Raw genomic sequence first — 14,486 nt, 5'->3', positions numbered from 1 at the left:
AAGCAGTGAGCCAATAATTTGCTGCTATTAACAGTATCAAGTTTATTTTTTTAAAAATTACTTGTTTTATGGTATTGATCTCAATTAGCGTTTTATTTATTTCCTCCCTCAAAATAATTGCAGCTAAATTTAGCTTCAAATTAAAAAAACCAAAACAACCATTATTAACCTATGTCATGTTTATTAAAAAAAAAGGTAGGCCTATTTAATTAAAGGAAAATAATTGGGACCAAACATGGAAATAAAGAAAAGAAAAAACTTATCACAAGCTTGAGGTTAAGGTCTGGTAACTTTTGACTTTTGATGATAATCATGATGGTGATAAAATGTAACAAGAACATCAACATATTGCTTTAACAATAGTGGCATAATATAGTATACAAATACATGTGAGGTAGTGTAAAGGGGCACATTTAAAAAAAGTTGGTCTAAATTTTCTGTCTAAATGCAAGTTAGTTATAAAATTACCCCTGGATTGGATTTTAAAAAACTTGCATGAAATCATAATTTCAAAAAATTTCTCATGAATAAACAAAACAAAAAAATTTATAAAAATAATCCCATAAATGCAACTTCTTTAAAAGTAAAATGTTTTTAATGCTTCATAAAACAACTTCTATTTAATTATACTATCTATCTATCCCACTGAAAATAAAAGCAACATTTGTGCCCATTTACATCACCTGACAGCCAAGAATCACAGGTCACTGGCAATTATAAGGGAGTTGAAGGGGATGGGAAGGGAAAAGTTTTAACAAGATTCAATACATTTACATGGGTAAGCGTGTACACCAACACTTGTAATAGTTCCACCAAAATAAGACCTGTATTTAAAAAAAAAAAGTTTCAACTGTTTGACAAGACTAACAGGCGATGTAACATCACAAAGACAATAATGAGAATACAAGATAAGCACTTGTAAAACAGTTCAGACTGACAACAGTATTTACAGAGAAAATGTACCTAGCAATTGAAATTAAACACAAATTTTGAGTCACATATAATCAATGAATGCTTTAGTTTTGTTTCAATACAGATATAAACAAAAAAGAAAACAATTTCAATGTAGACATCTGCTCATGTTATAATGTTGCCTCCCTTAAGAAATGATATCACATGTTTGTATATGTATATTTTTTCTTTAAAATAAATGGCAGCTTCACAAAATTCCTTTGAAAGAATGTGGCATATAATCAAGAGACCAGCAGTGGCCAAACATGAAGAGGTTGTTATCCCCCTTGTGACACTACTGCCCGAGCCAATTTGTCTCCCTTGGTTAGCCACTGCTGCAAGAGAATTGTACATTTTTATAGAGAAATGTTAGTGTAGAAATAAACTTTAACTTACACGTAGATATTTAATGTGGCACCAGCTAAAAAAAACTTACTTTTCATCTATTTACAATACATGACAGGATTTATTTATTACAATTTTACAAATAGTGAGAGAAAAAGAATCTCAACTAAAGATTAGAAATTATTTTTAATACTGTGGTGCACACATTGGCTTCTTGAAAAAGAACTTTTCTTGAGGTTCAAGACATGAAGTAAAAATCTGATGAATGATTCATCAAAACATGAGGCAATGATATCTTGTACTAGTCCATCAGAAACTGATGTGCATTAAAACTGCACATTTTGAGATTCAGCGTAATGAAATCTGAATTGATGTTGGTACGAGCTTGGTTATAAACAGAAGATGTCTATGTGTATGTGAATTTTTGGGACACTGGATGTTTAGTTACCTCATTCAACAAATCACTTGTTGAGCTTCCAAACACTAATCTGGTTTTTTGTTGATGAGAGAGTAGTATTCAAGATAAACAAATACAAAAATGATCAATAAACAGCTATTATATCTAGTAATAAATAGAAATAAAACAAGACATCAGAAATGTTACTCTCATATAAACAATTATAATACTAAGATCAAGAACACTTTTAATATCAGAAATAATATGCAAAACTGATTTTAAATCAGGTGTTTTTTTTTCCTATAAAAAAAGTGTTACTATAAAAGTTGAATAGTTACAAATATGGCAAATGTCTAATGATAGAATCTGATCTGTAAAATGATGACAGGACATGAATGTGTAATCAGGTTTAAATATAGAATCCACTCATAAATTATACCAAATAAACAGTTTATATAGCACTATGTGACAGCACCACAGAAAAAAAACTATACATATCAAATGTTATATACCAATATTATAAAATGTGTACAATATATTAAGTATAGTAATCATGATAAATCAATTTCATGCACAAATTTGTTTTAGAAATTAGATACACAGTTAACAACAACAAAAAAAACACTTCACAATTTCTTAAAGAAACATTTCTCCTCACACAACTATTCAGTGTCAACCTAACTGTGATCAGTGCACTGCACCTTGCAAAAACTAGCTTTAAATTACAATCTGCTAAAGTATTTTGGACTAAAATTATAATCAAATGTACACCTCTTTCATTCATATTTTTCTATTTATTGCACCTTAAGTTCTATCTAAGTGAATCACAATTATCTTTCCTTTTAATCACATTATATTGCTGATCAAATTGATAGTCCTCCATATCATTTATAATGTAAGATAAAAAAGACTTTCTATTTAGGAATTCAAACAAAAAGACCTTACAAAATTGTTTCAAGCAAACAAAAATGACACATTTTTTTTAACCATCAATGCAGTTGACTTATTGAATGTAAGAACGTGTGTTTTTATTTCATCTTAATATCATCTTCAACTGGTTAGGGTTTTCTGGTGTGTGGTATAGAATTTGTACAGAGTAGTCAACAGCAAAGAATGGTGAAAGCACTTGAGACAATATAGAGCATTTGTGTGTGACCGGATTTATTTCATAAGGAGTTCTTGGTGACAACAAGCAACTGGTGCTTTCATCCACTAGAATTATTAGTAACCAACAATGAGTCATTAAAACAACATTTGTAGCATTTAAAATACATCACAAGATATAGCAATTGGGAATAATTATAATAATAATAAAAAAAAATCAGTTAACACAACTTTTTGTACATTACATATAGGGTATGTGAAATTAAATGTGGTAGCGAGAAATTGAGATTATCTCACGAAAAATCCCATTTGATTTAGCTGAGGTAATTGTCACATTTTTATTTCTACACCTGTTTTGTTTGGCACATTCTTCTAAACTGTTTACATTTCAAGATTCAATTTTTGTTTATGTTAGCTAGCTATTCCACCTCACTTTGATTTGTGAAACAAAGGAACCTCAAGATCGGCTTCAGAGTTTGGTCCATCTAAACTAACCATATCAGCATGTTACAGCCATCTACTGAACAACTCAAGTTGCATCTAACCATTCAACTAGAAGGCACAGCAGGCAGATGGCCAAAGGTCTATAGATATTATAGCTTTAATAACTCTAACCATTTTTCTATCACTTCAGGGAATATGAACACAATCCATTGACTATTCCTAGCACAAATTTTACACTGGGGGTAGGGGGGAGAAGGGAAATGGCACTCCATAGTTACACCAGCTACAAACCAGCTGTAGAGGGAACTACTCGTGTTAATGCCTTATCTTTTTACTGGGTATGGCACACAAATGACTTAAATCTCAGTACAGTTTATGTTGTTAAAAAAAAAAGTAAAAAAAACAAAACAAACCTAAACTAAATGGTTTTGAATTAGCTCTGCATTAAAAAATAAACTAAAGCAGCTAGTGTCCAACTCTACAGAAGACTGGAAGTCGCTATATATGTGATCTACTCAAACGGGTTCCCTTTCTGATACGGCCATGATGAAGTCTTGTCAGAAGGTATTATCCAGGCTGTTGTTGTGTGCTGTACTCTAGGTGATCTCTGTCTCAAGGTTTTAATCCAGCAACAGTGAAATATACACAAAACAATAGAATGGTTCTCTCACTTGTATCCTAAGAACAGAATACAATTTTTTTTGGTTTCTCCAAAAGTTGTGAAAAAAAACAAAAAAAAAACAAAACACATGCTTAGTAAGCAGTGAAACAGTTTTCACTTGTCTATAGTCACAAAAACATTGAAGCTGGTTGGACCAGGTGACTTCAACACACAGCCATGAAGATGCTCTTGTGTAGGTGACACACGGACAGAGCAGTGGGCTGACTACATGTATTGGTTTCATCCAAATTAGTCAACATAGGGAGAAGGAGTGAAGCTAGATGGGGATGGCGGCTACCATCTATCACCATGATGATTACAACAACAAGGTACAACAACAATGATGGTAACAACGACAAAGCCAGCGAGGTTTGTGCTAGTTACTAAGGCAGCAAGGGCCATGAAGTGAAATGATCCTTGAGGTTGTAAAGAATTATGTCCCTTCTTCCATTGGTTCAGATTGCTGTTCCATAGTACTTCTGTAATATTAAACAAAAATATATAAATTAACAAGAATGAACTGAGTTCTCAATAGTCAACAAAATTCCCTATTAATATAAAATTTATTAGACGCTTAATGCTATAAAAATTTATTGAATTCTATAATGAATTACCTAATTATTGATTTTAAAAAATTTACAATTGTTAATAAACTTGTTATCATTATGTCAATAAAAAAAGATCAATAGCAAACCTCTGTTTACAAGGAACCATTGAAAGGGAAGCAAGGGCAGATACTGTGGCTGCTTCCTCCATGTCAACATTTTGAAAGTCTATTAAAGAGTGATGAGTTGTGCCAGCATAGCGCTTGACACATGGCCAGTGTTCAGCTGAAATAAGACACACATTGCTAGTTACACATGTCTTCTTACAAGATGAACACCCAGTTTGATTTATATACTCTCTACCCAAACAACTTTAACTTATTGCTTATGGTTCAGCTAGAACCTCTAGCTTTAAATGTACTACTTCAACAACAAAAAACTCAGTGTTCATATTTAAATCCTAAAACAAGCATGTTTAATAAAACAATCTAAACTGCTATTAACTCATTTAAATTGTAAGTCCATTTAAAAGTAGGGCCTATAGTTTTTACTAAAAATTAAACAAAGAAAGCCAACTAAGAAGGGTAAAAATCCAAAATGCTATTCGAGCTTGTACCTTGTATTTGTATAGTAGCCTCTAATGTGTCAATGGCTGGTTTACAAGGAGACCTCTTTAGCTCTTCCTCTCTTAGAGGCCTCAGCTAAAATATAAACATTCATGTATTGACTAATAGAAACCCTGTTAATACAAATATTTTAATTATTGCTTGGTATGACATTACAAAACAGACTTCAATAGTGCTTTAAACTTATGTTACAGTCCCAGCAGCTAAAAACAGGTTATTTTTTAAATTATAAATTTATGTAGAAACTCTGACTAAGGAAGTGACTTACTTCTTCACCAAGTAATGCTCTGACTGAAAGCTCTGCAGAATCACAAATACTAGGGATATCATAACCTCCTTCTAATGCTAGAACAACTTTACCATTGGCCAGGGACATCAATTCCCTTGTCAATACACCAAAGCCTGAAGACAGAAAAGATAAAATAACTTGTTAGGAACTATTATCAATTCACTGGATACACTAAGTCTAAACAGCTAACTAATGTTTTCCACCCTGACTATTACAGATTCAACTTAAAATCCACTTGTTAAAAACAAAGCTCATCAACTTACACTCAGGTGAGACTTCATATCCTCCTAATGCAGTTGCGTGTCCTTTAGCAGCATCATAGCCTGCTGATACTAAAACACATTCTGGCTTGAATTCACGAGCTATTGGCATCACAATTGTTCTGTAATAGTAAAATATAATTAATTAAAGTAAGTAAAAAAGGTAAAGATTCCTATATATTGGGCAGATTAGTTCATTTGTTTCTTGACCTCGGCTATGTAGGGATAATGTCATTAGCTTTATGCCCACTCGCCTTTACTTTCCCTAACATGAGTTAGGTACCCATCAGGGCTGGGTGGAATAAGGGACAATCCATTGGCTTGAACCTGGATTCGAACTCAAGACTTTCAGATTAGCAGTCTAGCGCTCTACCGCTAGGCCATACCGTTCCTTAATCAATTAATTAAAGTAGCCACAAACAAATTTCTATTAAAAAATTACAAAATATATGGTTTACATATTTAATATTTCAACACTGTAATGAGCGTATGAATTATATTAATCTAACCTAAATGCAGCCATATATTCAGCATCTCCCATAGGTGGGTTGAGACTGCCACCAAAAGCAATGTTCACATTGAAGCCAAGTCCTGGACCTTCTCCACATTCATCTAGGGCACCAGTTCCAGGGAAAAAGTTCCCGTTGTCATGGCGGTGAATTGATATGTACAGAATATGTGGATCATCGTATGTCATTTTCTGTGTCCCATTGCCATGGTGCACATCCTGGACAAGAAAGAAATATTTTCATGAAAAATGTATTACAATGATATCCTAGTAATCAATGACTTAATCTTTCAATAAATGTTACAGCGTTAGTACTTAATGAGAAGGGACACTTGTAGTCACACAAGTTACTTTTTTATAAATGTTTTCTTAGATTTTACACAAAACAGATATTATACACAAACTAAGATTTAGTAGAAATTTGTGCAGGTAAAACATAATGCATCAAATATTGTAAGTTATGAAATGTCTTCAAGACAAAATCAGCATTTAAAAATCTGACATACCCAGTCCACAATTAAAATTCTTTGTAGGTTCATTTTTGCCTTCAGCTGTTTGGCTGCTATGGCCACAGAGTTAAAGTAACAAAAGCCCCTGAAAAATATAATTTTAGCTTTCATTTCTAAAACCAGTAAGATAAAAATGAATCAGTAAATTGAGCAATATATAATAAAAATTAAAAATGAGCTTGCATCGAAGCCATTAACTTACATGGGAGTGTCCTGTTCTGCATGATGGCCTGGTGGTCGCACTACAGCAAAACCATTCTGGAACAGCACAAATGTTGAACATTTAATTAAATAATTTAATATAGTATGGACATATTTTATTTTAAAATTAATACACTTGACATAGGTGTTTTAAACTTCAAGTGTGTCAGTACCACAATAAAAGTGACCCACTGACCTTAAGATCTCCAGCTGCTACACGACAAGCCAGTTCAATGACACACCCAGCAGCCTTAAAGGTAACGTACATTGATTTATTAAAGATGACATTACAATAAATTAGGGATACTTGTTAAAAAATAGGAAAAAAATAAATAATTCCAAACTTTAAGCAATGAAACTGGCCAGATAAATGTGTATAAAAGCCAAAGTACCGTTCTAGCAGCAGTGGAGGTGTAAACTTCGTTCCACACAGTGTCTGAGTCAACACCTATACCACCACAGTACAGCAGGCAGAACCTCTTGGATGAGCTTTCTGTTAACACAGACAGTTTTACATTTATTATTTGCACAAGAAGAAATTTTTTTTAAAAAGGTTTACACAATTGGTGAATGAATATTTTTAGTAAAATAATACAGGCCAGGCTATAAAAGAGAACATGCTTAACATAAAGTAAAAAGGTAATTATTTGAACAATACACATGTCGCAGATTTTTAAAAATGCTTAAAATATTCCCATCAGGAATGCAGTCAAAATACGTTCAGGTCATTGTGGTCACATTTCAAAGTCAGTGACCGCAAAGATGCGCAACGGAAAACTGCAAGAGCATTTGTGTTTTTTCTAATCGAGCATTTATAGACATTAACAAAGGGTGACTACATGTACATTGTAGCATAATAGAACATATTTCCACAGAATACACAAAATTAAAATGTGTTAGGTATAATTAGTTTGTATTAGCACATTTTTCTGTTTGCGCATTTTTCCAATTTCCCATTTTTTCTGGGAACCTATAAAGATTCTGATTCAATTTAGACTACTTCTGACACATATACCATGGTAAAATAAAACTATTTATCCCTAACACCAAATAATGTGAAATGGATGCTGAACTAATAAAGTAATTACCAAAGAGTTTTTGTCTGTTGTAAGGATTGCCACCAAATATAAGAGAGTACTGTTCTGAGTGACAACTTTGTAGTTCTTCAATGGTAGCTTTTCTGGACCTCACATGCTTGAAACAGAATAAACACATTTTTATAATACATTGTTAGCTTGAGATTCTGACTTTATTGGCATCTATCAAATACATGTTTTGAAATGAATGGAAACTGCCTAATGAAAATGTTATTTCACATTTCAACTTATATTTAAGTAATTTTTATATTTCCCCTTAAATCTTACCCTTTTCTTAGAGAAAAAATGAACAAAAAAACTATGCTTATGAATAGTTATTTGAACTTTGACAATCTACAAAAGAACTCTGTAAAAAAAAAGATTTTTTTGTATGCATTACCTCACAACGAGCTTCAAGTCCCTCCTCTGTTAATCTGTTCCATATACTGTGGATTCTTCCAGCATGTTCTAGATGGTTTGAGTGATCATTACATGTACAGCGGTGTTTCAACATGGTGTTGTCATAAGCCAAACCTAGCAGGTTATAAGAAAATAAATGGTTTAGAAATGTAAAATAATTGATACACAACAGAGTGATTAAAAATGTTTTTTTTAGAGGTACAGTCCAATTACCTGTAGTAAAAGTATAAGTTATAGGGCCAGAGTCTTGGGCTGACTGCGGGGGAACTGAAAAAGTGACCAGTGGACTGGATTGTGTACGAGACAGGGGCCTATGGTGGGAGGGACCTTTATGCCGTGTCCTCTGTGTGTCCCGATGTGGACTTAGCAGGACATGGCTATCACGCTCCCGCCCATGCTCAGCTATGGCTGCAGCTGTTAATGGTGATGAATGTTGTGATATGACTTGGCCTGACAACGGCGCACTGATATCCTCCATTCTACCTTCTAGAGTCTCTGCTTCTCTACATTCCTTCATCTCCTGCAATAAATTACAACATTTCTTCATAATAAACCTGTCATTTTCAATTATATTTTTGCAAGCATTCCAAGATTAGAGAAAAATAAATGGTTATTTAAAAAAAACCTCAAAGCGCAGTGCACACAATAATTTATACTGTTTTGGCTGCCATAAATATAATCACAGGAGCTATTTTTTGACTGATTATAAATAGATGAAAAAAGTTGAACTAACCTGCGCTAATTTTACTTCTGTTTCTTCATCAACATTCTCCATATGACTTTTACTTCCAGACCTCTGTAAAACAGTCTGTCTGATATGCTGGAATAAAAAAATATAAATGTGAAAAAGATATGATAGGATGGAATTAAACACAGATTGTGAATATAAATCTTGCACATTTGGAAAATTATTTTCTGTAACTTTGAAGATGGAATGTAGGGTTCCTATTAATTTTATGTATATAATTTCAATGATAGATGTTTAAAATATAAGTACCAATACCAAAAGCTGTCTTAAGTTAAAATATGCTGCTGACCTGTTTAACATAAAGCTTCTGATCTTTGAGATACTGCTCATGTTGCTGCTGTAGAAGGAGGTTTTGTTGTTGGTGGAATACTCCCAAGGGCAGTGGTGCAGAGTGAGTGCGTCCTAAAGGTCTATGTCTGTAGAACAGATCACTGTATTTATTAATGCATATTTTGTTGACAACATCAGGGAGACTATGCTGTTAAAAGTTTATCACTTCCAAATTAAGATATTCACAGGCAAAATAATTTACTTATGAAGACAAATACTACAGACTAGAAAAATGGCAGCTTGTAAAAAACTGTTACTGTGTACAAGGTATAATGATATTCACAAGTAAAACTTTTATCAGTTAAGATCAAAGTTACATATCTGAAGCAAGACATTTTGGTCACTGTCTAGTTCATCATCACCTTTCCCCGTTTGTGCCCAAGACACATGAACCAGATGAAGTTAAAATTCATCTGGTTCAATTACTTTGGCATAAGAAGCGATAGTGTGTTCAGCACTTTACCCAGCATAAATAGTTTCCCCAATGTGAATCAGGTACACATCAGAGCTGGGTGGATTCAGGAATGTCTTACAGACTCCAACCCAGGTTTCAAACTCGAGATTTTTGGTTATAAGTTGTAAGACCTAGCATCCTACTACGAGTCTCCTAGTTAGAAATTCCAAGTTAGTACTGTTTAAACATCATTTACTTTGCTATATGAAGTGGTGAGAGTAGCATACAAAAAAACTTACCTATGTAATCTGTGAGCTGAATGAGGAACTGATGGCCCAGGTGCTGCTGTGACTGGAATGAATGGACTAGCTAAAGGTGAGTTTGCAGTACCTGAAGGGGACAATTTACCCTGTGATGCCAAAAATGCCTGTGTTGAACCTGGAGGAAATTCTCCATCAAGTACTGTAAAGGAAGATAAAAGATACATTAAAAACATCCACATAAGGTAGTAATATGATGCAATATTAAAAAGTTGATGTGGGGAATCTTGTTATAATATTTACAACTATTTACAATGTTTAAAAATAAATTACCAATTAGACTTAGCTAAATTGAGCAAGAATTTACTTATGTGCTTTATTATCAATTGGGTTGTACTACACTGGAATTTTATTCAATCATAATAGGCAGACAAGGCTTGTAAGAGAAATATATTTGTTCCCAACTGACCTGGTAAAGCAGGGAAGTAGCCTGGAAGAGCCCCAGATATCATGTGGGGAGGCCCAGGTAAGGCAATGCCTAGTCTGGCTGACATGGCAGCCCTAATGTCATCTTCTGTGCCCACTGGTGACCCCTGAAACATAATGTCCAGATGTGTTACGCCCAATAGCTCTAACATATACACAACAAAACAAATATCACTTTAGTAATATCTTAAGTATAACATCATTACAAATAAAAGATTACCATAATATTTTCAAAAGCTATATGCATCTTATAGAAAAAATAACTCCAAACAATCTTTTCATATCAGTCTCAAGTTGGTACAAATTTCTAATTTGTTAAGTCTTAAAAATTCTTTGTTACCACATAAGCATATAAAGCATAAAAAATAATTATAAGCATTAATAAACGAGCAAGAATTCTATTGAATGTAAGTTAGAGCAATGACTTACTGATGCTGATGTTGGTGGACGACCTAAAGAGATGTTGGGCATGGATGGAGAGGTATACAAGAGTTCTGCACTGGGATACACGAGGTTGTGTTGGAAAGGGAACACATAGCCTGGACTCTCCTGTGAATTCAGATACAATGATAAGTAGTACAATCTAGGTAGGGTCTACAACACCAAGGCTATTCTGATGATATAGCTGAAGGTGTTGCTGCCATTCAATATGACTAGAGCCTGACTGTATTCATAAATAAAATAAATGTGTAGAAGTAGTCAGGAGACAGACATGGGTCACACACACAGAAATTAGCAAACTAAGTTGAATCGTTGAGAATTTTTTTTTTTGGGATAGACTTCTACATTTACATTAAAGTTTGAAAAAGATATATTGCAGTAAAAAAAATGGTATATTAGATGAGAAATATTGCGCAACAACTTAAATACATTATGAAATATCCAGTTGTTTTTTTCATTTTGGCTTTATTAAATCCTTTGACAATAAACATTTTATTTCACGTTAGACTTTTTATTTCAGTAGAAACTGCTGAATATTCAAGAGTCTGATTGATGTTAGTTTAAAAAAAAATGCAAAATATAATTTCTGTGATATTATTGGTAAAAATTCAAACTTAATGAATTTTACATTTCTTACACCTGCTAGTTATAAACATCTGAAGTTCAATGTCCAGAACATCCAACCAAGTTGTGACATATTCTGAAGTAATAAACATGTCTTTTAAGAAAACTAATTTTCTGTCATTAGTGTATATAAATTGTCTTATTTTTAGTAGTTATCATGAACAATTTGCAGTTGTGTAAGTTGTCTATCTGTCTTGCCACTATCTGCTTTATGTTAGGCTAAATTAAAAAAAAAAAAAAACTTCTAGTGCATGAATGTAACTGGTGTTTCTGTAACCTATTTTTTAATTTAAAAAAAAATTAATGTTTTATGGTTTTAAAAATATTTTTATATCTCTAAGCACAGCTGTGTGGCAAATCCTTCATTTTAACACGGCTTAAATTGTATAGTAAAAATATAAAGTGAATGTTTTTAACATATCAATTGTATAATTCACGTAATATTTTAGATGCGACCTCTGTAAGATTTTTAGAAGAGATGATTTGCAGCAACTGGTGCTACAGCTTTACTTACTTTATCTCTGTACCTTTTTATTTTTTTTATTTCTAAAAGCTTATTTTTCTTATCTTTGTAAGAAAGTGGGTGTCAATACTCAACTAAAATGCTGGGAGAGTGAAATCTTGCCAATTGTATATGGGAGAAAAGAGCTAATTACCTGCCATCTCTGTTCTATAAAAAGATGGAGGAGGTCAAATGGAGATAGGAATTAGAGTTAACTTGTGCTAGCTAGGTAAATATTCTAAATAGCATCAACTGGTTTGAAAGGGTAATCTTGCTGACAAGATGATAAAACCCAGGACTGGGGGGAGCTGTAATGCTAGCAACAGTTACCTAGGTTTGCTGTTAAACCCTCTACAGATAGGCTTTTAAAAAACATAATTAGCTTGTCTACCACCATAAAGGGGGGGGGGAGGAGGAGGAGATCAGCTAATCAGAAATATTTACATTATATTGCTTTAAATAATTACCTTCAAGAATAGATAACTAGTACTTTTTTTTTTATAGTTTACATGAGGTAACCTTTTTTTTTCAATGTCAGTTTTTAAAAAGAATACTCCTGAGTTTTAAATAAAATAATATTGCTTAGAGAGATTTGTTATTTTATGTGTTTCTATTAACTTGCAAAAAAAATAAAAATAAAAATAAAAACAATAATATAAGTAAAATCTCTGAATAAAACTATTTTATTCAAACATTACCCCCTCCCCTTTCCCCCCATTTCAGCTAGCAGCCATTGGCACAGAGTATCGCAATGCCAGCAGTGATTGCGTAACCTAGTGGTATTGATTAAACTAGACAATCTCAACAGCTTGAGCTCAAGTCTAGCCAAACAGCAAGCACTGAAATTTTGATCAATCAGACAGGCCAGAGCCAAAAATACTTCAACCTTCACATTTCTAAATCTGGCTTTCACACTCTCTTCTCATAGCCATCAATACAAGAAATAACATGTTGAATAGAAATGTCATAGCTATAAATAATTACTTATTTAGTTGTAAGTTATGGTTAAACTGATCATGCAGAAGTGTTTTTTATTTTATATTTATAGATAATTGTGTCTTATTTTAGAGTAAGTGTACGGTGCTGATCTACACAAATAAAGTGTCTGTTCAACAATCTTCAGCATTCCTCAACATTATTTTTTTTTACTAAGTCAGCACTTTAAGGTCTTATTACTTATATAAAATGCCTTGAGTGCCAATTATCCAGAAAAAAACATACACAACTTCTTTTTAAAAAAATCAATCCTGAAAGAACCAGTGTATGTAAATATAACTTCATCATATCAGGCCTGAGAAGCCTGACACTGCAGTTTTATTTCTTAAGGGTTTATAATACATCTATTGTTGTATGCATAGCTTGATTATTTAAATTTAAATACTCCATCAATTATGTTAGACAAAAAAAAATAATCTCCATGGCATTCCATCTATTAGGACTTAGTTGCCAGGATGTCTCTATGTCCTAGTAGGAAGACAGGCTAACCAATAGTATTCAAAGTTCAAGGTGTGGGTTGTGTGTGCTGATGTTGAAATAAATGTAACACAGACTGTATTGCTAAAAACTAAACAGAATCTGTAACAGCTGCTGGTCAAAACAAACCAGGAAGACAACTACACAGGGCTGATTTTTAATAGAAGCAGTTATCATTTTTTTTTTGTTTTTTAAAAAGTTAAAATTCCTGGTCCAAGTTCTCTGTGCCATTATTGGCAGGGAGCCAAGATGAGGCTACTGAGAGGAAGAACAAGAAAAAAAATTGATGCAGGGGGAGAAAAAAATGAGGTGAGAGATGGCTACAGAACCGCTGGCTTCTGTATTTAGTCTAGACTAGAGCTGATAGCTAGAGTGCATGTTCCCGGTGCATGCTACAGGAGAGAGGGGGGGTGGGGGGGGGGGGGGGCAGAAGGGGGAGAAGCCATCAATCGTTTGGTTTTACAAACTCTAAGGCAATTTATCCTCACCAGAGTTCTTTCACTCTAGCTAAAATCAGTGCTCTAGTCCTGATAAGACGTGACTAAGAAATCAAACGATGTACAAGTTGAGTTTACTACGACGTGTTAGTTGATTTTACTAAGGAAAAGCAATGCTACTTTTTAAACCTTCCCCCCACCCAACCCCATCCCGTTTTCCAAAAAATCTATATTTAAACCCCGCCAACGCCCATCCGATTCAATACTCATTCATTTCTTCTCTCCCATCCCATGCTACACGTGAACGTCTACTAGATAAATTAGCATTCCAGAAACGTCGAGACAACAGCTCAAAATTGCGCACGGTAAAAAAAAGGTAGACTGTTGCCGGAAGGGGAGTCCACCAATAGACAAGTACCGTGTTTACAAGCTAAGTAAGATGGAGTATAAACCAT

General features: G+C 33.5%; 1 protein-coding gene across 9 annotated transcripts in view; it reads right to left on the bottom strand.

Annotated features, from left to right (window-relative positions):
• Nucleotides 1-186: 186 nt before the first annotated feature.
• Nucleotides 187-14,486, bottom strand: part of LOC131956882 (histone deacetylase 4) — a 67,826-nt gene continuing 53,526 nt past the window's right edge. For 8 of the 9 annotated variants that reach the window (XM_059321494.1, XM_059321496.1, XM_059321501.1 and 5 more), the window contains 18 exons: nucleotides 10,984-11,103; nucleotides 10,538-10,661; nucleotides 10,108-10,270; nucleotides 9,374-9,515; nucleotides 9,070-9,156; nucleotides 8,550-8,856; nucleotides 8,317-8,450; nucleotides 7,929-8,034; nucleotides 7,233-7,333; nucleotides 7,037-7,090; nucleotides 6,842-6,897; nucleotides 6,637-6,724; nucleotides 6,132-6,349; nucleotides 5,626-5,744; nucleotides 5,342-5,475; nucleotides 5,064-5,148; nucleotides 4,597-4,732; nucleotides 187-4,381 (listed from right to left, as the gene is read on the bottom strand). In XM_059321494.1, coding sequence (XP_059177477.1) covers nucleotides 4,336-4,381; nucleotides 4,597-4,732; nucleotides 5,064-5,148; nucleotides 5,342-5,475; nucleotides 5,626-5,744; nucleotides 6,132-6,349; nucleotides 6,637-6,724; nucleotides 6,842-6,897; nucleotides 7,037-7,090; nucleotides 7,233-7,333; nucleotides 7,929-8,034; nucleotides 8,317-8,450; nucleotides 8,550-8,856; nucleotides 9,070-9,156; nucleotides 9,374-9,515; nucleotides 10,108-10,270; nucleotides 10,538-10,661; nucleotides 10,984-11,103 — 2,220 coding nt within the window. In that variant the 3' untranslated portion in view covers nucleotides 187-4,335. The remainder of the gene's footprint in view (nucleotides 4,382-4,596; nucleotides 4,733-5,063; nucleotides 5,149-5,341; nucleotides 5,476-5,625; nucleotides 5,745-6,131; nucleotides 6,350-6,636; nucleotides 6,725-6,841; nucleotides 6,898-7,036; nucleotides 7,091-7,232; nucleotides 7,334-7,928; nucleotides 8,035-8,316; nucleotides 8,451-8,549; nucleotides 8,857-9,069; nucleotides 9,157-9,373; nucleotides 9,516-10,107; nucleotides 10,271-10,537; nucleotides 10,662-10,983; nucleotides 11,104-14,486) is intronic. The other variant, XM_059321498.1, reaches the window with a different exon arrangement.

Source organism: Physella acuta, unplaced genomic scaffold (assembly GCF_028476545.2).
Source record: "Physella acuta isolate Inbredline_101_S28 unplaced genomic scaffold, ASM2847654v3 ptg001182l, whole genome shotgun sequence".
In the NCBI taxonomy this organism is placed as follows: Eukaryota; Metazoa; Mollusca; class Gastropoda; family Physidae; genus Physella; species Physella acuta.
The sequence above is the reverse complement of the archived record's forward strand: the minus strand, read 5'-3'. Positions and strand labels throughout refer to the sequence as shown.